We start from the raw sequence: 26630 nt of genomic DNA on the forward strand, positions 1-26630 counted from the left end.
ATTTCATGATTACAGTTTTTTTAAATTAGGTGCTTTCCCTTTTAATTATTTCAATTCATCTTAAACAAAGCTGAGTTCTGAACTGTTTGCTGGACAAAGCCGTAGTGAGGACATCATGTTTGGTCCTGCGTTGGGATGAGTGTTTCTTACAAATCAATCAATCAATTCATCAAAAAAATAATCTGATGAATAAATAGTGAAGACGATCCTTTAATTGCCTTCTGCCTAGACAGTGTGAATGAAAATGATGTCTGCTCCAAATGTGCTTTTACATTAACGCACAAGTCAAACAGCCACAGAGGCTGTTTATTGTGCACAGTATTCTCAGCGTGAGCTCATTATGAGGTATTTACAGTGTGTTGGTAAATTTTATCTTTAAAAAGGACTGAAATCCTTCCTCCAGCCCGATGAAAGCAGTTTTTCCCCTTTGAAACAGACCACGATGAATGTGTGCTGCTGTGTGTGTGTGTTGGGGCCTTCCTTGCAGCAGCAGAGGTCAGGATGAAGTCTGGATTCAGACTGAAGCAGCTCAAACTCAGCTCAGGCCCTTTCTGTCTTCACCCTGCTGCAAAGCTAAATCCTGGATATCCATCTGCAGGCTGAAGTCCAGCCTGGACAGTCAGATGTCTCCATCTGTGTCCAATCTGCAGGGACATTCAGTGTTTCCATCCATGTTTAGCAGTAAATGCACAGACTGCCGGGGCCCCCCTGCAGCCTTCGGCCTGCTCCCTGCTGCTCTGGGGGAATGTGCGGCTCCGTTCGGATCCGGGCTCGGACACAAAGCGCCGGAGATCATCTGAATCTGGACTTTCTTTGGGCGAACATGCATCAGACTGGAGGACGGCAGCTAGCATCTGCCCGGGGGAAACAACAGGTCTGTGACGGCGCAGGAGAGGCGCCGGTTGGCGGGTAAAGGGGGGAGTTGTGAGCCTCGACACGGCGTTTCCAAATAAAAACAATATTTTCTCATAATGAAGTTTCGTGCTATGAACTTTCGTCCACATTTCCGCTGTACGGGCATTTGCGATGAGCGACGGCAGCGACGGGCCAATGGGAAGCCTGGATTTGACGCGTCGACCAATCGCAGCGCGGCAGGGGCGGGTCGTTGCCAAGTCGTAAACGGCTGGTAACAGGACGGGCAGGTAAGTCAGATTTAGTCTTCTTATTTCTCTCTAAATTCAAAAACGCTCCGCTTGTCAGGAAAAAACACGCATTTGTCTGAAGCTTTGGCTGTTGGCTTCGGGCAGGAAGGATTTTTTCAGTTGACTTTTTCCCGTCCGACGCGTTAAAAACGGCAGTCATTGAGAACTCACGGTGGGATCGGGAAGCAGACAAGCTAACGAGCGTTAGCTTAGCCCGCTAGCGGCGTCAGCCTCGCTAATGTTAGCAGCCGAACTAGCGTTCGGAGAAAGTTGTGTATAATTCAGCCACCAAAATCACTGGCAGCGCCTCACTCACACCACGATCGACAAAGAAGGCCCTTTCATAACTTGCATTTAAATTTCCAGGCTCGGTGTTGACATTATTCAACGTTTAAAACTTTTTCATTATAGATTTTCAGTGATAGGTGACGTTAGCCGGCTAGCGTTAGCATGCCAGCTGGACGTAAAAAAAAAAAGGAGACTGAACTTCATTCTGACAGCTGAGATGTTTCCAGAGATGAAACTGATGCTTCACCCGCCCGTGTCTTCTTGTTTTTAGGTGCCATGCTGTTTCTGCGGGGGATACCTGGAAGAATGGCCCCTTGGATTATTGAATGGAGCATTTCAACAATGGAGTTACAGGTATTCCTCAATAATAAGAATGATTGTTTACCCCTCATTTCTCTGTCACCGGTTCCCAGTGAGGCTGGTGCTCTGTGGTGGACCTGGATCAGATGCCTTTGTTGGGGTCACCCCTAAAAAACGGCTGCCCTTTGGACCGAGCTACTTCAACAGTGGAGGGAAAGTTATTCTCATATTAAAGAAAACGTACTATTTGATTTTTAATTTTGCGTTTCTGGTTGAGCCTGAGAGCGAATATCTCCATCCAGTCCTGGCCTCTGGCCGTTGGATAATATTGTGGATACTAAATGATTTGCCTCAGAAGGAACAGCAGCTCTGTTGTTGTGGATGGAGCCACGTGTGGTGCATTAAACAGTGGATGCATCCCTGTGGGGATATTTCAGACACTGGGGAGACCCAAACATGCCAGATGGATTACACATCTCAGCACGAAGGAAAAGCCTCTGAATGCTCCAGGAAGAGTCGGGGATCTCTGTCGGGAGCTGAAAGTGGAGGCAGTGCATAATTTGTCACTGTCCCCCCTCGGAACAGAATAAGAAGATGGATAGTTGGATGTTTTTACTCATCACCTGTTTCGCTAATGAGGATAAATGCAGCTCATTGGATATCTATCAAAGACGTCTTCCCTTTGATCCTGATATTTGCAGTTTGCCCTTCCAAGGCCTTTATGCAGATTTTAATTGGATCAAATGGACAGGCAGTTCCTCTCTCTCAGCTACATTCTCTCGCTCACACATATATAATTTCATACTTAATATGCATAACCACCTCAGTAATCTGATAATGCACAGTGGCCATACAAGACCTGTGGTAAATGAATGACATGCATTAATTTGCATTACTTAGCAGTAAAAGTGGTTCACATCACTGTTGTAGGCATTAGCTGATGAGGTGTACTGAACCTGCCTAATTTCTACCACTGCCAACATTACCCTTTTCTGATAAATGACAGGATTGAATGAATAATGCACAATCCAATTAGAAACATTTATATTACCCTTTTTAGGATGAAACCCAATTTTGTAAACATTGAACAAAAACAGGTCTTTTTTGGGAAAATGTTTATTTAGTCATGGTAGATGAACAGAATTAAACATTAGTATAAACTAGCACAGCAGAAATTTTCCAAGTGTAGACCGGAAACGAAACAAATATCAGAACTGTAAAAATTTTGAAATGCGCTTTCTAAGGCAGCACCAAAACAGTGCTGTCATGACTTATCTGTAAGGTTTTAGGTAAACCAAACAACAAAACCCGGTGACTGTTGGACAAATACTTAGATTAGACTAATATAAATGAAACAATGCTTAATGTATTCTTTGTGCCAAAAAATAGTGAACCGAAGGAATCATGTAACTGAGAATTTTAGAGCTTTTAATTTTCTCATCAGCCAGAGCACAACAGTACCAACATCCAAATGCTAACACAAGGCCTCACGCATACACAAATACCTTTCAAATCAAATTTGGTCACCAAGATTACAGGAAATGGACATCATTTAACCTCCGGAAGTGGGATCTGAATGTCAAATTTATAAAATGGGTAACTGATTTGATGAGATAGTTCCCAAACTAAACACAAAATCACACCTAATTCCAGTTAATATGTGGAGTTTGCTTTGTGCCAGAATTGTATTTGTCTAACTTCTGAACCTTTTATTATATATAATAATGTTTAGTACAACTGTTTAAAAACACACTTTTTCTTACTCCACTGCAACACGGCCCTCGAGTTACAGAACCAAATGACCAATTACCAACCTTGACAAAGACTCAACAAAAATAACCTCGAATGGCTAATGTAGTAAATTGCATTATATTGGTGTCTTTGGTTTTATGTCCATGCCTGTAGTTTTGGTGATTACAACACGCGTGCTCCAAAATACCATATGTTTTGGTATTATATTTAGATAATGGCTGCTTTTTACAATCATGTGGGAAAGAGCTCCTTCAAGTGGCCACTGCATGCACCTTCACCACAGTTGCTGTATAGGTGGGCGTTTGATTTCCTGCACAAAGTGACATGAGACACAGTTTGAACTTGGCTCAGTTCTCCTGAAAGGATGATCTCTCCTGTAATGACTAACAGAAATAAGAAGCATAGGCAGTCGATCCAATCACTTGTCTTAATTTAGCTTTTAAGGAACAGGGGCTCTGCAGTGCTCACCAAATTAATTTAAATATCCTTTTAATACCACAGAAAATACTATTTAACAGGTTTGTCATGGCCACGGCAATCAAGAAATGAAGGAAAAGCATAATTAACCAGTTAACACGACCTGAACCCAGACTAAACAGAAGATTCATTAACATATAAATGAATTAAAGAATTTTATTTTTCAACAGCGTTTTACAAAAACCATTTCTAAGACTTTGTAAACCAAAGAGTTTATATCTTCTAAGGCTAAAGTCAACTGAAGAGGGTTCAGTAGCTTTCCACGACAGGATTGTTGGCTTTAAAGAGCAAATGGGAATATTAAATGACCAAAACATGTTTTTGTTTTTGGTCTTCATGGAACAATAACCTCAGTCCAAATGTACAATATATAAAGTACATTTTAATATTAACAGATCCAAATAAGGTAAAACTTTACTAAGACCTGTGACAGATCAAAGTAGAATAAAAGCATTTGATATAACAACATGAGTCCATGAGCCTGCAGAGCCCTTTAAACTGCACTCAGCACAGGACAATGCCCTCCTGTGGTATCTTCTGAGCTTTTTCTGCCATTTCTTATCTGCCCTTTACTCTAGTGGTGAGAATGAGAAATGTCTCCCGCCTACCACACACACACACACACACACACACACACACACAGCACTTCTATGTTTGTCAGACTCAAATCCGAGGGAGCGGAGCTAGCCGCCATTTTCTAAGCGTCTCTCCCTAAAACGAGAGAAAAAGCCCCGCGACAAACTGCCATCTGGATTACCTTCCGCCTCCCGAGAACCGGAGTTTTCGGTGGAGGATTGCGGCGGAATCGCCCACATTTGAACCGATTCGGCCTGGAAAGGACGGTTTCGGGGCCTTGTCTTATATTCGCCGTAAGCGGCGAGGCGAAGCTAGCTGCTCGGCGAGCAAGGTGTAGATCGTTGATTCGCCCAGCGCCTGAATCCGGAACGGCTCTGTCAGCCGGGCCGCGCTGCGTTTTGGACTAATTCATGGCGGACTGATCGAATCGGGCCGTGTTGGATTTTTTTTGTTTGTTTGTTTTGTTTTTATTTGTGTGTGTTTGTGTGTGTGTGTGTGTTAGCACCATTGGTTTTTTCCACCACAGAAAAAAACTGCAGGGGATTGTTGCTGAAATTCCCTCGGATAGTGCAACCTCGTCACGTGGTAGGTTCCTCCTTTTTCTTTGTTAGCGAGCTAGCTAGACTGGAAAGGTCTACTCCCAACTTCTCCTCTTTAGACACATCTGCATCAAGGAGACACACTCTTTCCTCTCCCACCGGCTAGTTGTCCACAAGTAAGCCGATTTGCGTACGTTTACAACAACAGCAACAACAACAACCCGCCTCTATTTATTTCCGTAGTCTTAATTGCAATGCACACCATGTCCTCACTCTGCAATAGCGTTGTTTAAAATAAGTTGTGCTCCACAACGAGCGGGGGCCAAAATGTGAACAGGGCTGTATAAACAGCAGCACGCTGTTGTCATTATTGTGCAGTCTGTATGTATTTTGTGTGACTCGGGGCGTTATTGACTGTAAACTGTCGGGAAGGTGAGCGTTTGTTACGTAGCGAAGTGACTAAAATGTTTACTTGCCTAACGAGGTTTGCGTAAACTTTAGCACCGAGGGGGGGGGGGATGTAAATGGTGAAGTCTCCATGTGCAAACGAAAGCCACCCCCTCTAAAAAAGACATAATGTCGTTTCACTGCAGTTGGCTTATGGGACCAGCACGCTTAGCTTGCGAGCAGGTTGTGTTTCTTGCATCAGCAGCTTTCCTCCGCTAACGTTAGCCTCCAACGAAGCGCATTCATTTTCGGGGCAGTGAAAAAGAAGACGACAAAAGAAAACTGCCTTTTCTTTAACACATATCCATGTTTGTGTGCTCGGCAGCTCGGTCGGTGTCGTGATCGGTGTGTGTGTGTGTGTGTGTGTGTGTGTGTGTGCTCAACGCCACCAAACATTCGTCCCGTATTTCCGCTGAAGCTGAAGAGAAATCCATCATGATGAAATAACGTAATTGCACCGATCGGTCGGTGATATTTACAGAATGTCTCTGTAAACACCAGGAAGACATTTTGGTGGTTACGGTGTGGTTGGCTAACGTTTGATGGGCTGATGTGGACGTTTTCTGTCGCATCTCCAGGTACTCTGGTCATAATGAATGTTGCCGACGTTAGTGAATGGATTTCCTCCTCCGTGGCTGCCGAGGAGCGGGATGGGCGGCTTTAGGTGGATGAATTGCATTGCATAATCTGCTTCGGAAATACCAACATGGCGTAGTCCGCGCTGACTAGAAACTGCGGTGAAATACTGAGCCCCCATTCATCTGACCCTGCAGACGATACGTGGAGATACAGCTCGCTTTTATATCTGCCTGTTTGAAGGGAGGCTTTGGAAAATACAGCCCATTGTTTCATATACAGGTCATCGTTTGGAACATCGTAAATAATAATAATGATGATGATGATGATGATGATGCTCTCATCCTAATCACTCCGTTATCTGTTCTCTGTATTTATTTTAATTCGGTACTTTTGCTGAGATATTATTCGAGGAATTTTATGTTGAATGTGTTCTTTTGGAATTGACACAGGAACCTAGTCAGGATGACATCATGTGCTTTGGACTAATGCTGAGGCCTAAATCCACCTACTTACACTGCCTGTGTGGAACCCTGCTGCACACTGATTTACCAGGGCACATGTAGGGCAGTGGGGTTTGGAGAATTTGCATTGGCTTTTCCTGTTTCTTCCCCCATCAGACACGAATTGCATGCATATTCTTTAAAGAGGAGCCTTGTAAGTAAATGACAATGGGGGCTTGTTCACACATGCATGGGTGTAGAGAAAAATATTTATTGGCCCGTGGTTCCACTCACATGTCCGTTGTCCTCCATGTATATTGTTAGCACCCTGTCCCCAAAGGCTAGGGCATGTCATTAATTTGAATTAAAATATATTTAAATCCAGTAAAAGTGGACAAATATTGAAGTCATGATGATGAAGTCAAAGAAATTGGCACATTCTATCATCTGAGATGTTCACCTGAAGTGTTTTTTCCCGTTGCTTTGTAGGATCATTTTTAGCAACACCAGAGCCAGCAGGTCAGCAAAATGCCAATGAGTCACCCGTTCATTTGATTAGGCCTTTCACTGGATTAGTTGTAGACATTCACTTGGTTTGTATTTGATTTGGTGTCTTAGACTTCTTATCAAAACAAGCTTTTAGTGCTTTTTTTCCACAGGTTATGTGGTGCTTTCCTATTAGGTGCTGATTAGTAGTTTTCCACTCACTGCAAAGGCTTACAGAACCTGTAGTGCAAGTATTTTAGCTGTATGGTTTACTGTTCGCAGATAAAGTCCATCATTGGGTGAAGAAGTCATGTTTAAGTTTGAGAAATATGCAGAGGCCTAGTTCTGTGTCTTACTCATAGCAAAGTGGGGTTTGTTTGTTAGTTTTTTTTTTTGTTTGTTTTTTTTTTTGGAGTTCCGTATCAAATCTGTAGTTGGGTTTGTTTACACTGAGGTTTCGGGTCCATAACTGTGCAAGATTGTGAATGGTACCTGTGTTTATAAACGGGAAATTATCTCCACCCAGCTCCTCCCACAGCAACACAGAATCAGAATTTGATGATGTATTGTTAGGAATCGTAATTTCTCGGTCATTGCTGAAGTTAATTGGACTAAAGTGTCTAACTTTATTGTTTTGTCTCCCCACCCCCACCTGGCTCTGTTCTTTCTTATTCAGGCTGTCCTCAGGTGGGGCAGTAAGCGGGTGGTGTGGAGCAGGCCGCGGTGCCCGTCCCTCTGCACTGCATGGCTGCGATGGCGCCCGCTCTCACCGACGCCCCAGCCGAAGCTCACCACATCCGCTTCAAACTGGCTGCCCCATCCTCAAGTCTCTCACCAGCCAGTGCAGAGAACAACGGTAACGCCAGCAACATCCTCATCCATAGCAGCGGCCCCGCAAAGTGCAAGGCTGCCCCCGAAGAGTGCCCTCTTGACTTTTGTGGCGGCGACCAGGAACAGCAGCAACAGCAGCCCCAAGCCGACTCTGTGGCCCAGGCCTCGGCCCTGGGCAAACTCCAGCCACTGGTGGCTTCCTACTTATGCTCTGATGTGACACCGGTCCCTTCAACTAAGGAGTCAATCAAGCTGCAAGGAGTCCTCATCAAACAGTCTGTGCTGAAAAGCCACAGAATACTGCCCAGTTCCCTGCTCAACGGTGGAGGAGACTTCCTGTTGAGGAAGAGGCAGGCGATTGAACTCTCTGGCGGCCAGCTCAAAAGCCTCATGAGTGGCAGCACTAACGGAGGTGGCCAGCCCATGGCACCTGTCAACGGCTTGGCCAAAAAGCTGGCCACTATGTCTGGCTCTGGCTCTGTTGTGGCAGTGAATGGAGACAAACCTCCTGCCACCACAGACTCTCAGTCCCAGAACCTGCCCTTGGACTCTGAGACCTTGACAGCTACCTTATCAGGGCATATCCCGGTAAAAGGAACCCTTAAACAGAAGCATTCCTGTGGGGTTTCTCAAAATACAGATGGAAAGAACCTTGAACCACCAGTGCTTCAGTCTGCTGCACTTTCCCCCTTTACCCAGGACAACCTTAACCCCAATGAACAAGTGAATTTAGAGGAGGCTAATTCACACACGTCTGCTAGTCAACAACAGGGCTCTGACAGGGAGAAACCAGGTAGCAGCCAGCAGGGCTCTCCATCTTGCACACCTGCACCACAGCCTCCTCTCCCCTGTAGTTCTTCCTCGGACAGCCTTGATGCCCACGTTAAGGAGCGTACTGTGCTGAACAGCAGCCGCCAGGCTGAGATCGAAAGCCGACTACGGCGTCTGCGCAAGCGTCTTCAGGTGGTGCAGGCCAAACAGGTGGAGCGGCACATTCAGCAGCAACTAGGTGGCTTCTTGGACTCGGCTCTCAACCGGCTACTTTCTGGAAACCGCAAATCGGAGACAGCGACACCCACAGCTACATGGAGGACCGGACGCCACTCTTCTTCAAACAGCAGAGATGGCCTCAGCCGCTTCCTGAAAAGCGGCTCCATGCCTTTGGAATTGGAGAGGCTGTATCTGAGCGGCTCAGCCAACCTTCATTCAGCAGAAAGCGCCTTTGACTCAGACGTAACAGAAAGTAGCTCTGGAGGGGACTCTGACCTGGAGGAAGAGGAGCTGGCCAGAGTGGACATTGAGCAGAGACATGTCAAAATGTAAGTGAAAATGTCAGCACTCGCTGACATGAAGCGGCACTGTATAATTCACTGAAACTCAAGTTGAATATGGAATGTGACATTTTTGTGACATATGGTTAGTTAATAGCCAACTGCATATTTCTGTAACCTCACACTCAAACACCCAACCTCACTTTTACCTATCCATGGTACTTTTTCAAACTGCGTGTGAAAGTCCCAGAATCTCGGCCTAGCAGGTGCTAATGACACTTATAGCTGCCTGGTCTGCCTTAGTAGTGGTTAGGTCAAACTCCAGCGAGGTGTGGTGATATCATTCGCCCACTGAGCAACTACAGTTGTGTGGGCGCTATCATCCTGCCGAGAACTCTCAGGCTCGGATGGACTAAAAGTAAAAAAGCTCATTCGTCACACAGCGCTTCCTCTTGAGAGGGCCACGGCTGAAACTGAACGTTCTGTTTATTTGCAGAGCGAACAAGTTGGCTCCCACAGAGCCAGTGAATGTTTGGATTTAAACCGAAACCAAGAAGTAACAGAGAGTTGAAGGTGATGGTGGTTTTGCAGAAGGATGCAGCTTTTGTGTTTTTACACGCTGCCTGTTGTGATGTCAGGTTTACACAGCAGGAGCCTGCAAATGTATTCCATGGGAAGTTCACATCAGAGTAAACCTTTGTCATTGGTGTTTGCAAAGAGGCAGAAACCTGTAGCAGGTTGGTCAGCAGTGTTAATGGACTAACTGACCTGTGTAGGATTGGGTAGATTATTAATGAAGTAGTTAGAGCACAGATTTTCTTATCCTGTACTGTGTGACATTGAACCTTTGACCTAAATATCTTCATAACAGGAACAACAGGAAGTGTGTGTGTGTTGCCAGCATAATTCAAAAGTATGAAAAATGGCTGTAACTTTATATATTCATACTCTGTCTACGTTTAAGGCCGACGGAGACATTAGAGCAGTTTTTTTTCATGTTAGGTCATTTTCAAGGGGAAGGGACAGATAGTCATGTGCTCTAGGAGAGAAGGAAGAGTGGGAGAGATTGATATGAGATAATGAGTATTTTAAGTAAACATCAGTTACAGGCAAAGAATTCCTTCGCCTTGGTCAATTCCTATTATATCAGGTGAAACCAACTTTAGTTTCCTTTGAAATATTAATATTTTCCAATAAGCCAATATGTTGACAATTAAAAGTTAACGCTGTGGTTTTAGGTCATGGCAGGCTGTCATATACACTTAAGTAAATTTATAGAAAGTGAGTGCATGTAGCAATGAGGAAGTTTACTCAAAGAGTAAAATGACAGCTGACTCAGACTCACTCATTTTAATTTAATACTTCTGTCAGCATTGTTGTTAAGTAAAAGGAAGACTAAAAGTTGCTTTAATTAGAAACTGAATTGAACTTAACCATTATTTATCATTTATATTTCTTCCATGGCCCGTGGCTTTATTTTAAAAGAATCAATTTATTTCTTTTGTTAAAATTTGTGATCAGTGACATCACATGAGAAGTGTATCCTCTCTTTCTGTTCTAATAACCATTAATGATATTTTATACATTCATTGTGGAAATAATGTGAAAAACAGACTGTCTATAGTGTTCTTGAAAATATAAACCTTTTGAAGTTGTAGTTGCTTTCTACAGTTAGTAAATATTTTAAATACTACTAATACTATACTAATACTACTAATACATAATGGTCATCGCAGAAATATAATTTGGCAGCATTTTAAATGCATATATATATATATATAGCCGAGGATTAGTTTAAAGGCTACATTAATGTCAGGGAGATTGAATAATAGTTTATTTTCCGTAGCACTTAATCAGCTCAGAATGTGTTTATCATTTGTATTTTATCAAGATGTGTATTTTTCGTACACCCAAAGTAATTGTGTCCATTCTCTCATTATAGTAATGCTCTAATTAATAGGACATGGCTCTGGTTGGTTGCTGTTGCTAAGGGCACCAATCATTTTTGAGGCAGTCTCTAAACAGCTGATGTAGATCAACCTGCATGAAGTTACATTCTTTAGAAAGCATCTGAAAGACACTGATTATTCAGATTATACAGCAGGGAAAGGACAGCAAAGTCTGTACAATGGTAACCCGACTCCTTCCTCAGTCATTACAGTCACTGCTGCTCTTTTTTTCCCACCAACATCTGTAAACAAGTTCCTGCTAGAAAACTTGTTTTTCTTCATTTGTTTCAATCTGAGCTGTAGTTTTTCCTTAAAGCTGAAGACATGACGTGTCTGTGTCCTGCTTTACCATAAAATCTCTCATTGGCCAACTATATTTAATTTTTTTTTCCTTCTTTTTCCTCTGTAAAGCAACTCCAACCTCTTGCAACCTTGGTCAGTGTTATTAACAGCTGCAAATGTATTGTGTTCTTTTATTACTCAATATCACATGTCACAGGGTGTAGCTGTCATCTGTTACAAGAAAAACACCAGCCAGATCAGATATATTACACATATTTATGTAAAAGAAAGTAGATGTAGTGAATGATAATGGTTGCTAAAAGTGTCACTAACGTGTCAGCTGTCAAGGAAGAAATCACTAACTAATCACTATGAACTAACACTGAGCAAAACAAATGAGTGTTCAGCTTCAGCCAGAGAAAGAACCCAGAACTGAGCACTACACAGATAGATAGTTCAGTCATGTCTTACAAGAACTCAAGCTTGTTTTTTGGCCCCTGTTTCTTCCTGCACAATACAAGAAAAATTATGTAATTTGAGCAACGAAACAGATTCGGAGCGGGCCAAGTTAATTTCCTCAGATGTTCTGAAATAAGCCACGTTTGAGTTTTGTATTGTCACCAAGTCATCCATTTATAGGTTTGCCAAGTGGTGGCAAATGTAATCCTAAAAATTCAGTGTGCACTGAGCGAAGGCTGCCTTTTAGACATCTAGAACAGTCCATCTGTAATGGCTCCATAAAGAGGCGGCTGGTACACGTACAGTCAGCACGGCATCTCACAGCAAAAAGAAAACTGGTTCTCAGCTCCCGGCCCTGCAGAGGAGAAACCTTACCTCACTGTGAACATGCTAATCTTTCAGGAAGTTGTGTTTGTGTGTGTGTAACTGTAATGCCACATTCTCACAACTGACATTTTGTCTCAGTTACCAATTAATGGCTTACAGCACCACACCAGTCAACACGACGGACAATGTAATGTCTTCTTCAGGCAGCAGCAGCTCAATTATTTAACGTCAGCTGAGTTGACAGCATTGTGGAAAATAACCTATTTGTGATGTTTGTTTGGATGCAGTGCATTGCTTACAACTAATCCTGTCATCCCTGTCTATACTGTAGACGTGGTTTCCTGTATCTCAGGATTGGGGGCTGGCCAACATCTGTTGCTGTGCTTATGCTGCTGCAGGGCCTCTCTGGTCCAGCCAGTTTGTCTGTCTGTGAATGACGTCCACATTTGCCTACACCTACATTTGCTGCTTGCTTGAGAAATGAACGTTAATACCCATCTTTTTTTTTTTTTTTTTAAATGGGAGCTGCAAATTGACTTGGACAGCAGATGCATGGGAGCTAGATATTCATGGGAAGTTTGTTATTTAGGCACGTTACAGCGAGCACGGGTTGTTCTGTGTTCAGAGAAGAGTAGGCACAGCTTCTTGTTTCTGAGGCAACAATAATGCTCATCAGGAAATCTCAGATCTTACGTAATGGCTCATAGACAGAACAATGAAAATGTCTGAAATTCTGTCGTCCAAAGAGCGCTGAAAGGCTCCTCCATTTGTTGGCTTGTTGCCTGCAATACGTTGAAGCTGCAGCTAGTACATGAGCACGGGTTGCTCGTGTGATCTTTATGCAAAAGGACGGTCAAAATGCCCGTCTGCCTGCCGCTCCTGAATTAGGGTAACTAGGTTGGCTGAGACTCCAGCGTGCCTTTCATGCTTATGGCTCAGCATTACTCTGCAGTCTGAGTAGCTTAGCTGTGTTTTCTCCCTCTTTCCACCCTGTGTGTGTATATGTATATATGTGTGAGCGCCTGTATATGTTTCAGTCCTATTTGACACATCTGGATGTGTTTAGCTCGGCCCAAGTTCCTCAACACGAACCCACAGGCGTTACATAACCCCCCTCTTTTATGTAATGACTGCTGCAGCTCTCTGGCTGCATTTGCCCTCTCTAGTTTTCCTGCCCCACACCCTGTCGGCCTGCCTCGCTCAGTCCTGGCTCCCAAGCATTTTTTTCCTGTAAAAGACTAGTTTAACCAGCTGTCCTTTGAAACCTTGAGTCAGCCTTCCTGACATATCTATATAAACAAGAAAAATAAGGTTGTTCTCAATCTTAGTCTCAAATGGATTGTTTCATTGTTGGCATAAATTTTCAGCTCTCTTCATGTGTTTTAAAATCTTTTATTCTGGAGGACAAAAAATGACAGCTGCTGCTTTGATTTCACTTGTTCTTGATATCGAGCATCAGGTTTTCAAGTGAAATTGAGAATTGGTTTTATTTCATTTCAAATGTAAAAGCTGGATCCCTTTCCTAACCATTTCCCAGATTTTTGTCAAAAAAAAGTTACTTTTCAAAATATGTTCATGAGTTTTACATGGGAAAAGTGAAAATTATTGTTTTCATCTAATGCACATAAAAACCAAGATAGCAGTCAGGAGATTAGCTGGGGCAGCCTTGATCGAGTGTGTTTTCCCACAGTTGGAGCTGTTGTTACTGTTGTTACTCCTAATTCTGCAGTCACAGGTCATACTTTACCTAAATTAGCCCTAACCTTTAATCAAGTTTAGATTAAACATGTCTAATATTTCTGCATTTAGAGGATGCCGTCTGGAGCTCAGCTTTGCTTTAATGGCCTCATGTGATTCTGCTCTGCAGAGGCAGCTTGGAGGCTGCAGTGTTGAACCCTTGTGGCAGGAAGATTAGTGTGCCAGATCTGGAGACCACTCTCCTCTCCTCAGTGCCAACCTGAGCAAACTATAGACATTGGCGTCCTGTTTTCAATCCGCAGCAGCACTGTGGAGTTGGAGCACATCTGCAAAACCTTGCAGAAATCTGAGGGTGGGAAAGAAATGAAAGTTGGACTTGGACCTAAAACTCAACCCCGTGTTTTTTCTTTTTGTGTGTGCAAAGCGTCAGAGAGAGCAGCTGAGCACAGGTGATCACATCCAGAGATCAGCTGCAAGCATGTGATGGAAATGAAGTGGAAGGCTGCACATTTTGTGCTATTTAGATGTAGTCTTTTGTTCTCTTTGAAATTTTAGTTGTCTTTGCTGCTTTTCCTTTTTATTTAGAGCTATAATAGCTTCTTGAGTCTTTTCTAAAGGTTTCTCAACAGTTTCAGGTTGATGGATGAATGTTTTATCATCTGCACAAAATTAGAAATTGCATCATTCAGTGCTTAGATTTTGATTTATGAAGCTAACTTTGGGACGCTTGCCTGCTCCTGTGTAATAAGTATGGAAGTTGTATTTTCTGATAAAACTTGTGTTTATAAAACACACCTGTGGGCACATAATGGTGCAGTCAAGTTTGACTCATAAAGGAGACTTGTAGGTAAACACAACACCGCTCAGGTGCTCAGATGCTGCAGGATGAGGTGATGAAGAAAAAAATGCCAGAGCAGATTAATTTCTTGAACATTAAATATTGTTAGATGTATCACATAATTACACCGCTTCTTACAAGCGTCAAACAAAAGGTTAATCTCCTTCCACCAGCCTATTGTGTGTCCATATGGTAACAGAGTGCTTACCCCCCCCCCCTCACTCTGGGGAGGATGAAGGCAGAACCAAAGATTATTAAATTGTTAAAAAATGCAAAACGTTCATAAGAACATGAAGGACCAGGACCAGGTCTGTTCATTTTTCTAAGCAGCCATGTTGGTTTTTGGAAGGGTCAGTATGGCATGGAGGTGCCGAGCGTTCAACATATGCGCTGCATCCAGAGAAGCATCACAATGGAGAATGTGCTGACAGCCAGAAAACGGCGGCTGCAGTGATTGCCGCTGGTGCTTTGTGTGTGGGAGTGGAGGGGGAGGAAAATATGTCCTGGTTACAGGGGGGAATGGAGATCCTTGTGTCGGGGGGTGTCAGTGCAGCTAACTGACCCCTCCTCATCCTCCTCTGTCTCCCTCTGACGATTAAGGTCATTGGACCCGTAAAGGCCTCTGTATTTGAATTTTACTCAATGACAGCTTGATCATCCATGTCAGTAGACCCAAAGAGCTGTCTGAATCGGATATCAAACCCAAAGTCTGGAGTTGTGCCACACTTTGGCTCCCACCCTGACTCGAACAGGTCTTGGTGTCCCTGTTCTGTGACCTTTGTCTTTGCTGTCTTTATAAGAATGCCAGAACTCCTGCCTCAGTCTTTCCTGTCGTAGCGCCGATAAATCTCCTTGAGATAATTTTCCACTACACCTGGGCCCATCCTCCCTTCAGTCGATCCGTTGTCCACCCACCAGTTGGTGAATCACAGGCTCAGACTAATCTGTGCAGTGGATGGTGGGGACACAATTAAGGCCCCCAGTGTTGCTTTCAGATGGGTGTTACCAGAGACTCTGGGATGCAAATGAATTACCAGTGCATTGATCTGATGCACCAGCCATGGGCGTGTTCAAGAGTGTTGCAGTGTGAATGTGTCGTTCACGTTCCATGTTTGTTTATCTGAGCGTAGCACGCCCGAGTCTGTAGGAGACGTTAACAGGAAACACTGCAGCTGTATTTGCAGCAGTGTCCTTGATACAGTCTCGCAGAGAACAAGCCTTAAATGGATAAATGTTTCAGTTAAAGGAAGGAATCAAACGTTTGTCATTGCACTGATTGGTGGCTGATGTCTGCGTCAAAGCTCCAATAACGCTCCTTCCTTCAGTTCCACAGTAAGACAGGATTCCTGGTTGGATTATTGGTTATCTCTGTCTGCTGCACTGGTCCCTGACCCAGCCCCCACTTCCTCCACTCTGTGGCCTGCAGATCGTTTCTGAAGCCCGTCTGTTCCTCTCCAGGCTGCCAGAGATTCCCAGTCAGTCCTCGTCTCCCTTTTTTTTTTACTCCCCTCTTCCTTCCCTGCCCTCCTCTCCTCCTCCCCTTCTCAGTCTTTCTCCACTTCCTCCATCCTGAAAACTGAAAAACAGGGGAGGGTGTGGAGGGGCAGAGAGAGAAAGCACAGAGGAGGGCAAGGTCTATCTTTGTCTGCCATCTGAGTCATTATTTTCATTGTTCGGCCTCAGTCACTGCGTACTGTATTTTGATGGAACGGCGCCCTCTGTGGTCGCTGCCGCACAATGCAAGAGCAGACATTTTCCTCTCATGTCTGCCTTTGAAATGCCCATTCTGTGTGTCATACTGGTAAAATGGAGTACTCTGTTCTCAGCTACCACTAGCTATTTGACATGGGGCAGAGCAGGAAAATGAGAATCCCAGTTTTTTTTTACATTGATCCAGCACCTAATGATGACTGATTATACAGTTTATTTTATCAGAAGGCTTTTATGTGCAGCCTGCAGTTGGAGCCATTGCTGGGAGCTTTGTATAATGCTGATTCACTGACCTCTGCAGTCTGGCAGAGGAAATGCTTGGAGGCTCACTAGATAAAATGCTCTGATCAGTTTCAGTTTTATTATTTCAGTGGGTTTCATGTATAATATTGATTAGCGACAGCTCAGGCAGATTTTTGTCAGTACTTGTGCTATTGCTCTGTTTATTTAATAATAACTGGTTATCATCACATTGAAGTTGTCTAAAAACTTTCATTTTAATTTCTTTTTTTTTTTTTGGACAAATGACTTGATGTTTGTCGATGTCTACTAATTGATAGATAAGTGCAGCTCTGTTTTACCTGTGACTCATTGGGCATGTTGGTGCACCTTCTCAGCCAAAATCTCAACCTCTCACCCTCTTTCACCTCCAGATGGAAGCGGGCAGAGAGCCGCTACACCGTGGAAAGAGCTGCAATCATCAGCCACTGGAACTGGCTCCAGGCTCACATCTCGGACTTGGAGTATCGCATCCGACAGCAGACCGACATCTACAGACAGATCCGTTCCAGCAAGGTCTGTCCTTTTCTTAGATGTGTCTGTTTTTGCTTCACAGCTCATGATGAAACACTCCCTTTGGGGTCCATGTCTGACTCCCTGCTCTTGGTTCCACAGGGCTCAGTAGAGCTGGGAGGAGTCGCGCCCAGCGCAGTGCCTGCAGGTGGTGCAGAGGTGAAAGCAGAGCCTGTCAGTTCTCAGGTAAGCAATAGCCATATTCTCCAAATCAGCGTCTGTCAGAAAGCAGGTCTGGATCATTGTGATTCATCAGCCGCTTTCAGTCATTCTTAGTTCTGAGTGTTCAGCATTCTGTGCTGGTGGAGGGTTTTTTGTGTTTTCTTTTTGAGGTGGTGGAGGGGGGTAATTAAAGAAAAGACTAACGATGTTCACATTTTCATTCTGTGATGCATTGTGGTTAGAGATCTCAGTAAATGGTGCTGCTGTAATTTAAGTAGTACTTACTGCAACCAAAGCAAAAACAGCACGATGTAAAAATGGTTAAGGTTCAAATATTCTGATAAGAGAAATAACATTTTAGCCCACTTCAATGCCCGACCACTTGAATTTTAATATTAGTAGTTCTAACAGAAGAAATGGCAGAAATTCATAATGTAAACTGCACGGATACGTCATGTTCAATGTAATCCTTAATTGACAGTAATAATCGATGATGTAAACTGTGCACTGTCCTTAACTTCTACCAAAACATTCAGCTTGTTTTGTTTGTTGTAAATGAAAGAATTTCGTGCAAATGAGGCGTTAAATGTTCACAGGAAACAATTTCTTTTTATGTGTCCCCCCGGGTCTGGGTGAATCAGACAAAAGAGCTTTGGTGCTGTAAGCTCCTTCAGCGTTCATATCCAAATACATTGCCACATAATTTATCAGAGGATGAACCGCCTCCCTGTGGATTTGTTGAAATTGTTTATTTAAATATTTAACCCAGTACAGCTGCAGGTGTGGCCTCTAATCTTTGTGGATTATGTTTTATGTTAGTTTTCACTTTTATTTTGTGAAGTTGTAGGATTTAGTATCTTTGCTGTGGCACATTTCTCCACAACAAAGCAGAAAAGCGTCAGTGTGGCTCTAAAAGGGTTAACGGCGAAATCTCTGAATATAATGTGAAGACGTGTGAGGAGACATGAGAGTTGAGACCATGAGTTTGTGCTCATTAGTGTTGTAGCTTGAGAAGTAGCAGCTCGCAGCTACACGTGATGATGACGATGCAGAACAGGTTTCAAAGCGATGGGATTGCCCAGCTCCGTTCACAAATCCAGACTGAATAATTCAAGGCCGCAGCGCCGGGAGGATTCAGTTAGTCCAAGTTGTAGCTTCCTTAAATTACATCGCTCTTCCTGCAGCTGTTAACGTGAGCTGAGATCTCACTGGCTTTATCTTATCTGTCCATGCAGGATGTCGGTTCAGAACGGCTGGAGCACACGGGCACCGCCCACCTCTCCAACGCAGAGGGCGGCACTTGGAAGAGTCAAAATGGACAGCCAGTCAACGGCGTCCTCAGCAGGTAGGCCTGATAGCAATGACCTCATGCCAAGCTCCCAGAATGTAATCTGCTTTCTCAGAAATGAAGCGGGGGAGTTGATGATAATTCGGTTGGATGTGTATATATATTTTATTTATTTATTTTTTTTTTGAGACGCTGAGAAGCTTGAGAAGCTGAATTAATTAGTGATGAAGCTGATCAGCTGTACCATAAATCTACTGCTCCCACCTGCTTACGTCACATTCCTCTTTATTATACAACACAAGTAACAAGATCTAGAAGACTGTCAGTAAATAAAACAAGCTATGACATTTCTCCAGCCTGGCCTTTAATTACTCAATTAAAATAATCATTTTGTTAAATGTATTTATTCCATTTCTGTCAGTTCCCTTATTATTGGTGTTGATGTTTGAACTACTTAAAATGATAACAATTCTAACAAAAAAAAATTAAGACTGTGAAAGAGTTTTATCTGCTCTGTTGTGCTGTCTTAAACTGGTATTAAATTAGGATTTTATCATTAGAGCTGATGGATTCTCTTATAAATCCATTTGTAAATTGACAGAAAATTGAAGTTTAAAAAAAAATGCCAACAACAATTTTGTGCTGCAGTTTCTCAAGTTGTAACTTGTCGTTGTAAATGGAATGAGTTTTGGCTCTTGATCTGTTATTCACTAAAAATAAGAAACTTTCAAACAAGCACTGCTCTGAAAATGATCACAATGTAGCATTGATTATCCTCTAAGTTTATTTAACCCTCCGTATCTAAGCTCTGTTCTGTAACTCCATTTTCTGCTTTGCTTCTCTGTTGGACAGGATGGTGGAGAGTGCAGACGCCAAGCACCAGCAGCCGTCGGCCTACGACAGCACGTGCGTGGCTGCGAGGACGCGACCACTCGTCAGCTGCCGGCGACGGCGGCTCATTCAGCCCAACACTGTGCCCAACCTGAACGGCAAGGTGAGTTCCATCCTCAGCATACTTCTTCATGAGGAGTTCCTCATGGCACCATGAGCTGTAGCTCTCTCTTCAGTGTAAGCTCAAAGATAGTAAAACTGCCCCTGCTGTATCTCCATTTCACCCTGATGAAGGCTATTAGCCTCTGCAAGCTGACACCACAATTAAAACACAAAAAATAGTTTGTTTGTCAAGTCACACAGAGAAAGTTGTGCTCAGCCAAACATTGTCATGTTAAATGTTTTCTGATGAGGCACATGAAGGCAAAAGGTATTCAGAAACAGCCTAAATATCCCAACAGTGTTTTCATCCTAAAGCATGTTGCCTTGTGAAAATGTTGAATGCTTGTTGAAGTGGACTTTTCTTCTTGTTTATATCCAGTGGGGGTGTGGGTGTGGGTGTGTGTGTGTGTGTGTGTGTGTCGAGGTTGCTCTCACTGATTTGTTCCTTTGTTTGTAAAGTAATAGTGGAATAAACAAGAGCAGGGTGGAAAAGTAGGCCATCTTCCTTCTGAGTCAAACAACAAAGAAGGGTAATCACCCTCGACGACTCACGAGCTTTAGTCGAGGAAAAGCAGAAACGATTGTGACATTTGGTTTGAAAGTGTGTTAATATCGGGTAGTGACTCACTTCAGGTTTTTGGCCATGAAAGATTAACAGCAAAACAATAAAGAAGAAGAAAGAATTTAACCTCAGTTTAAGACAAATTCAGTGTCAACATGACACCAGTCCCTGCAAAGAGCAGGATGTTTTACTCCTGTTGTGCGTTCAATCGAATTCGTTCATCGCTCAGTAGAATGTGCTGGAGAGTTTTTATGTAGCTCAGTTCTACATGGTTTAAAGCCCTCGGTTGCCCCCCCACAGGCCCAGAGAAGCAGCTGTATCCAGTGTAACTGCAGGGTTAACCCCAGCTGTGTGATGTGCGGTGGCTGGTCCACCCCCAGAGAAGACCCTCAGTATGAGCTGCCCACCCTGGAGCGCCTGTCAAGGCTGGATCTTGGCGTTCATCCCATCCTCTCCTTCCCTGACGGTCAGTGCTGGGCTCCTCGCTCACAGGCCAACTCAGTTTACGCAGCCACTTCCTCCTTCACATCCAGAGGGGAAGACAAACAAGGAGTGGCTGCAGAGACAATTCTCCCCAGGAAGTTCTGAGAACATTTTCAATCATTTAATCTCTTCTATCTGTTATCGAGTAGTAATTCAACTCTGAGCTGTGCTCTTCTTTGTTTAAGATTGTTTTTTATTTTTCAAACTCACACAGTTGAAGACATTTGTGTGATGTATTAGTTTGTCACGTTTTCTTCCAAATGTTGAACATGAATCACTCAAAACAGATGCATATTTGAGAAGGGTTGGGTTTGTCTGAGGTCATGCAGTAGATCCAAGTGTGCACGTCACAGTGACAGACAGCTGCATGCTGCCGTCTGACCCACAGTCTAAATGTTTACTCCTCTCCCCCCTCAGACGTTTGTATAGGCCTCCGTCTGCAGCAGGTGATGAAGAGCCAGTGGCAGACCAAGTCCCTGGAAAGGAGCAAACCACTGAAGAAGCTTTCCCTCAAACACAAGCTGTCCTCATCCAAAGAGAAGCACAAGTTCACTAACTCGCTCATGGCAGTCAGTAAGTAGAACTCACCCCCAACGAGCCGTCTACAGGTGGTCTGAAAGCCCTTCAATGCTTTTACCTGAACAGGAGTTTATTAAATGTGTGAATGAAGCTGAAATGTTTCTTCGTCTTGCTTCATCCCAGCAGTTTTTTTTTTTTTTGGCCCCAGTATCCGTTTCAGTCCATAAGGCCACAGGGCTGAACTGTTGCAACGCTCAGCTCCAGCAGTGAAGCCAACGCTCTTATTCTATTTTATTGTAGTGGTGAAATAAATCTGTTCTTCATAACCAGTAGGTTGATTGTTATGAATTGTGAAATATGTGAGTATAAAACCTGCACCATGACCGCTCCGGAGCTCATACGGGATGGTTGCTGATGTTGCAGGACTCGGCCACTATAAGAACCGTGCTGAGAAGCCGAGGACGGTGGACAGCAGCATGGGCGGCAGCAACGCTCTGCTGAACGCAGCCAGACTTGAGGGCCAGAGCGTGTGCAAGACGGAGCGGCTGCAGGCCCTCTCCACCCCGTTAGGGCCCTACGACAAGAACTACAGCCGCAAGAGATTAAGAGAGCCCTCGCTCGACAGAGCTGACAGTGAGTCTTTAGTGAACGGAGGCTGTCCTGAGCCTTATGAACAGCCCTCAGTGTGGAGCGGAGGTCTAAAGCTGTTTCCTCTCTTCTCCTCCAGCCTCCCCTAAACTTTTCCTGGACTCGAGCAGCCCCTGCCCGACTCTGGCCAACATGCACTCATCCCTTCACAGCCCCCTGACACGCCAGCTGTCCACGTCTTCGGAGAGCTCCACACCGCTGGGCCCCAGCAGCCAGAGCGTCCAGAGCACACCTGTAAGGAAACGCTGGAGCACAGCTCCAATTTCATTTAGAATAAACATGGAGCATCACAGGATGACAGCAGGGAAATTCTGATAATTCTAAAATCCCAGCTCAGCCTCCGAGCAGATCACTGTGTCGCTCCTTCCAAATTCTGCTCCAGGAAGTGAACCAGATCAGACAGAGCGGGCTGCAGCGTGTTTACTTTATCATCACATTATTATTAGAACACACAGGTCCTGGTGTTTTCCCATGACAGGTGATCATGGCGTTAAAGGATGAAATGTCAGACACAAACAGGAAACCACAGAACAATCCCAACTTCTACAGTAAGACAATGACAAAGCCAGTGAGTGAGTGAGCATGAAAAAGAAACTGAAGGCAAACTGAATTTTTTTTTAATGGTTACTGAAGCAGAAAAACACATCAGAATCAGAGAAACTGAACCATTTCGTAGCAGCTGCTGCAGTATCTGACGCAGAGCTGTCATACGTGGCATTCGACAAGTCAAACCAAAGTGTCAATATTTGAATGGTGCCTGCTCGGGGTGAAAGCCCTCTTACATATGGACACAACAGCAAAACTAAAGAACTTAGTTTAAGTCACATTTCTAATCCTGTAATTTTCCATTCATGTCAAGCCAAATGCTATGTTGTTTAACTGTCGGTGTGTTGCTGTTTGCTCTTCTTGTGTGTGATCTGTATGTTTACGTGCTCCTTCGCCAGCAGCAGCCCATCAAGAGGAGGCGAGGTGAAAGCTCCTTTGATATCAACAACATCGTGATCCCCATGTCTGTGGCAGCCACCACCCGAGTGGAGAAGCTGCAGTACAAAGAGATCCTGACTCCCAGGTAAACGCCAGCTGCTTTCCTGACGTCACTCTGAAGCTTTTTAAACCTGCAGGGCTCCTGTACTCAGATCTGTCTGTCTTTGTGCACAGTTGGCGGTCTGTGGACATCTTATCCCAGCCAATAACCGAAGAGGAGGACGAACGGGAGGTAAGAGCTGAGCCCTGCTGGTCTTTAGCACAATCAGCTGATGATGTTGAACGGGGACACCTGCTGGTCACACATTCTAACTACAGCCAAGTCAGACTCTTTATCTGTTAGTCAGCATCATCACATTACTTGTTTGGACTCCACAAAGAGACCAACAAATAATCACTTTTAACAAGGCAGGTTATGTTACATTAATGATCCCCAGTCTGTTGGAGTAAAATTGGTTAATCCATCTGTGATCTGCTGTTTATCAGCATTATATTATTATTATTTGTCTAGTAAGACAGAAACAATAATAATTAACATTTTTTGCAGTTTCAATAAGGTCATTATCGGATTGAAGGGAATTCATTGAGTCGGGTTCTGATGATGCTTTGTGTCTGCAGGTGGAAGATCTGTCAGAAGCTGCCTTCATCCAGCTCCATCAGCCGTACGAAGACCAGGAACGCGCCCGCTGGACTTGGATGGCCTTGGCTCCGGCGAAGAGGAGGGGCAGCAGGTCGCTACCTGCAGTGAAATATGAGTGTTTGCTAGTCGGCTGTAGAGGTGAAGCCTAAACGTCTCGCTGTGGGTTCCCTCCCCCTTCAGGTCGTACAAGTCTGTTGACGGGCGGACCACGCCGCTGCTGTGTGGGACCAACCCTCCCACCCCTCAGCCTGCGTCCCCAGACCCGGGCAGCTGTCCCATGCTCCACGACTACAGCCACGTGCCGTCGCCCATGAGTCCGGCCAGCCCCGACACCGCCTCCAACCCCCACACCCCCTGCTCCAGGGATTCCCATCGGCTGCTGTCCAGTGAGGACACGCGGTGCTCGACGCCGGACTTCACCTTTGAAGAACGGGTACGTGTCGCCGCCGATGGCATTCAGTCAGTCTTTAGTTCGACGTGTCATTCTGGGTTGAATTAGAGTTGACAATAAAGAAGCGAAGGCTGCTGGACATTTGATGGAATCAAAGAAACAGAATATGAGTCTAAATATCTGTCTGCAGCTCCAGGCCCTAAAAATAAAATCATTCAGTTCCTGTTTCTTTGTGGCTGTGCACGTTGCTCAGGAGCCCCGCAGCTCAGAAATCACCATGGAAACGTCTGATATAACATGTGATTACATTAGTCTGTTGACCGTCCTCTTACCTCACACCCACACACCGCTCAGATTTAGTCCCTCAGAAACATGTTACAACACGCTGTCGGAACCTCAGCGTTCATTAGACGTCAGGAGCCTGAACTGCCCCTTTAACAGATAAGTTTCAACTCTGTTTGGTTTGTTTTCTCAGGTAATTCATTCTTTTTTTTCCAGTTCAGATTGACGTCTTGGTTTCTCCTGTCAGACTTCTGAACCCAACAAAGAAAAGAAATAAATTGTGATTTTAAAAATGATTCCCCTTATAATTGGAAACCAAACTTTTCTGCTCTGTGGAGAAACATCTTAAACAACACTTCCTTTACCTGTGAGGACGAGTGAAGGTTAAACTGAATTAATTAGCTCTGAATTGAGGTAAAGAGCCGACCTTCAGGAATTCACTGCACTTTGACTCTTTTGGGACTTTCACTGTTTGTGTCAGTTCATGTGGAAAGAGAAGAAAAGATGAAGTATTATTGTCTGTAAAAGCTTTGTGGCTCCTTTTGGCCTGAAAAGAATTAAATCCACTCCGAGGTTCTATAATTTTATATCACACAGGAGGTGTGAATTTTGAACTGGAAAAAACTGGAACCAGGAATTATTTTTTTTCCCTTTTTCCAGTTTCCAAATAAATGTGAAATAATCTCTGAAATGTTTTCCAAGTCTCTAACAAACTGCGTGACGTTTTCAGACGGTAGCGCCGTGGGAGCGCCGCAGCTTCCCCTTGCCAGAAGACCCGGCCCCGGAGCCCGAGGCAGAGAGCGACCACATCAGGCCCAGAATGCGCAGCATCTCAGGTTGCCGAGCAACAGCCTACGGACGTCTGGAATCGGACGACACGGATCTGCCTTGTGACGACGACAGCGGCCCCAAACACAAGGCCTCCACCCACCGGTGAATGACTGACAGGCTGAGGCCACGCCCCCACGACCCACTTTACCCAGACACCCTCCCCCCCCCGTCCCCCTCTGCTCCTCTCTGGCATTAACAAGCAGAACCTCAAAGCAGAATAAGATATTAAATGGGTTCCTGTTGTTTGATATTCAAACATCAGTCTAATACTTTTCACAGTTTTTAGTGAACATTACGGAGATAGAAGCCTTTCCCTACACTTGTTTTTGTCACAGGAAAAAAAGGATAAATGTTTAAAAAAAAAAAAAAAAAAAGTATAAAACAACACGTTTCAAAAAATGATTTCTGTAGTAGGCTAAACAATGTACATGGGGGCTTAGTGGTGTTTCATACGTCGCGTGTACACTCGTAGCGCACTATGTAGCGGACTCCTCAAAATATGGCCAAAGGGTGTTTTCTATTGACTAGTTTGCTTGTAATTCCCATGTACATTTTTAGTGGAGTGACAAATAACAAAACAAGAAAAAAAACGCCCCCCGTCCTCCTCTCTTCTTCCTCATCCAAATAAACAGGTACATTTGAGATGTGGCCCCTCCCCCCCGGCCCCGTAGAGCTCACCTGAATCACCAGAGCACTTCTCCAACTGCCAAGTCTAGTTTTGTTTGCTTTTGTGTTTTTCATTCCTGACATCTTTTCTTTGTATCTGTTGTCTGTTCCAGCGTAACATCACATTCTTTGTGTTGTTTAATTTTGTTTGTTTTTTAATAGTAAAAGAAAAAAAAAATCATTCCTTTCTGATTGGTGTGGAGAGTGTCCAGCTCCCGTCCCGCCCCCCTCCGCCTCCTGAACGCTCCTGCTCAGTTTGTTTTAGTAGAAGAGGGTGATGACGCATTACAGGACTGGGGGGGTTCTTCTTGAGCACTTGCCCTGCAGAAGCGCTGCTGCATGCTGAAAACGTGCCGATGTTTAGTCTTATCACGGCGGCACACAGTCAGATTTTCACTTATTCAGAGAAACAAAGGAATGAATCACGGGACGATTTGAACCATCTGCTCCTCTCACCCCCTGCCCCCCCTTTTTCTGCCCCGTCCTCTTCTTTTTCAGCTCCATCTTTTTCTCCCGCACACATTTCAAATGTAGCAGCTCTCAGCTAGAAGCCGCCCTGAGCTCAGGTTCTTTAACGTAAGGGAATATTTTCTGCTGTTTCCTGGTCTCACTTTCAGATGAATCGGATACAAACTTCTGTGTCGCAAGATGGATTTTTGTTCTCGCCGCCCGCCCACGTCCATACAGCCATCGTCCCCCTCCGTCACCCCCCCTCCCCCCACCCCACCCTGATTGCTATGCAAAAAAAATCTATGGTTGTTTTTTCATTTTACACCTTTTTATGCCACAGCCATTCAATCACTGTTTTTTCTTCTTTTGTAGTTGAGCAAGATGTCGATGTACCTGTTCGATTGTTGCAGCAGTTAACCTAATCAAAAAGCAGAATTGTTTTTTGTTTTTTTTTCTTTTTTGTAAATAGTACTATTAAAACATTTATGTTTAACTTGGTGCAGTTGTCCTGGAGTTAGTGCTTCACTTCGACGCCAAACTGCCCCGAC

General features: G+C 44.2%; 1 protein-coding gene across 4 annotated transcripts; it reads left to right on the top strand.

Moving 5' to 3' along the window:
* Window positions 1-1701: 1701 nt before the first annotated feature.
* On the top strand, window positions 1702-25413 carry LOC115059597 (KAT8 regulatory NSL complex subunit 1). Of its 4 annotated transcripts, none has more exons than XM_029527155.1 (15): window positions 1702-1784; window positions 7703-9176; window positions 17045-17186; window positions 17286-17369; window positions 18581-18690; window positions 19486-19627; window positions 20489-20654; window positions 21089-21244; window positions 21614-21823; window positions 21918-22072; window positions 22783-22907; window positions 22997-23054; window positions 23441-23553; window positions 23643-23895; window positions 24866-25413. In XM_029527155.1, the coding sequence occupies exons 2-15, from the start codon at window positions 7771-7773 to the stop codon at window positions 25070-25072; spliced, it is 3327 nt and encodes a 1108-aa protein (XP_029383015.1). In that variant the 5' UTR covers window positions 1702-1784; window positions 7703-7770; the 3' UTR covers window positions 25073-25413. The 4 variants fall into 4 exon arrangements, with proteins under 4 accessions (XP_029383015.1, XP_029383014.1, XP_029383017.1 ...); XM_029527154.1 differs by lacking the exon at window positions 1702-1784 and adding an exon at window positions 4571-5120; XM_029527157.1 differs by lacking the exon at window positions 1702-1784 and adding an exon at window positions 4572-5120 and having other exon boundaries at window positions 22786-22907.
* Window positions 25414-26630: the final 1217 nt, after the last annotated feature.

This window comes from Echeneis naucrates, chromosome 19, assembly GCF_900963305.1.
Source record: "Echeneis naucrates chromosome 19, fEcheNa1.1, whole genome shotgun sequence".
NCBI lineage: Eukaryota > Metazoa > Chordata > Actinopteri > Carangiformes > Echeneidae > Echeneis > Echeneis naucrates.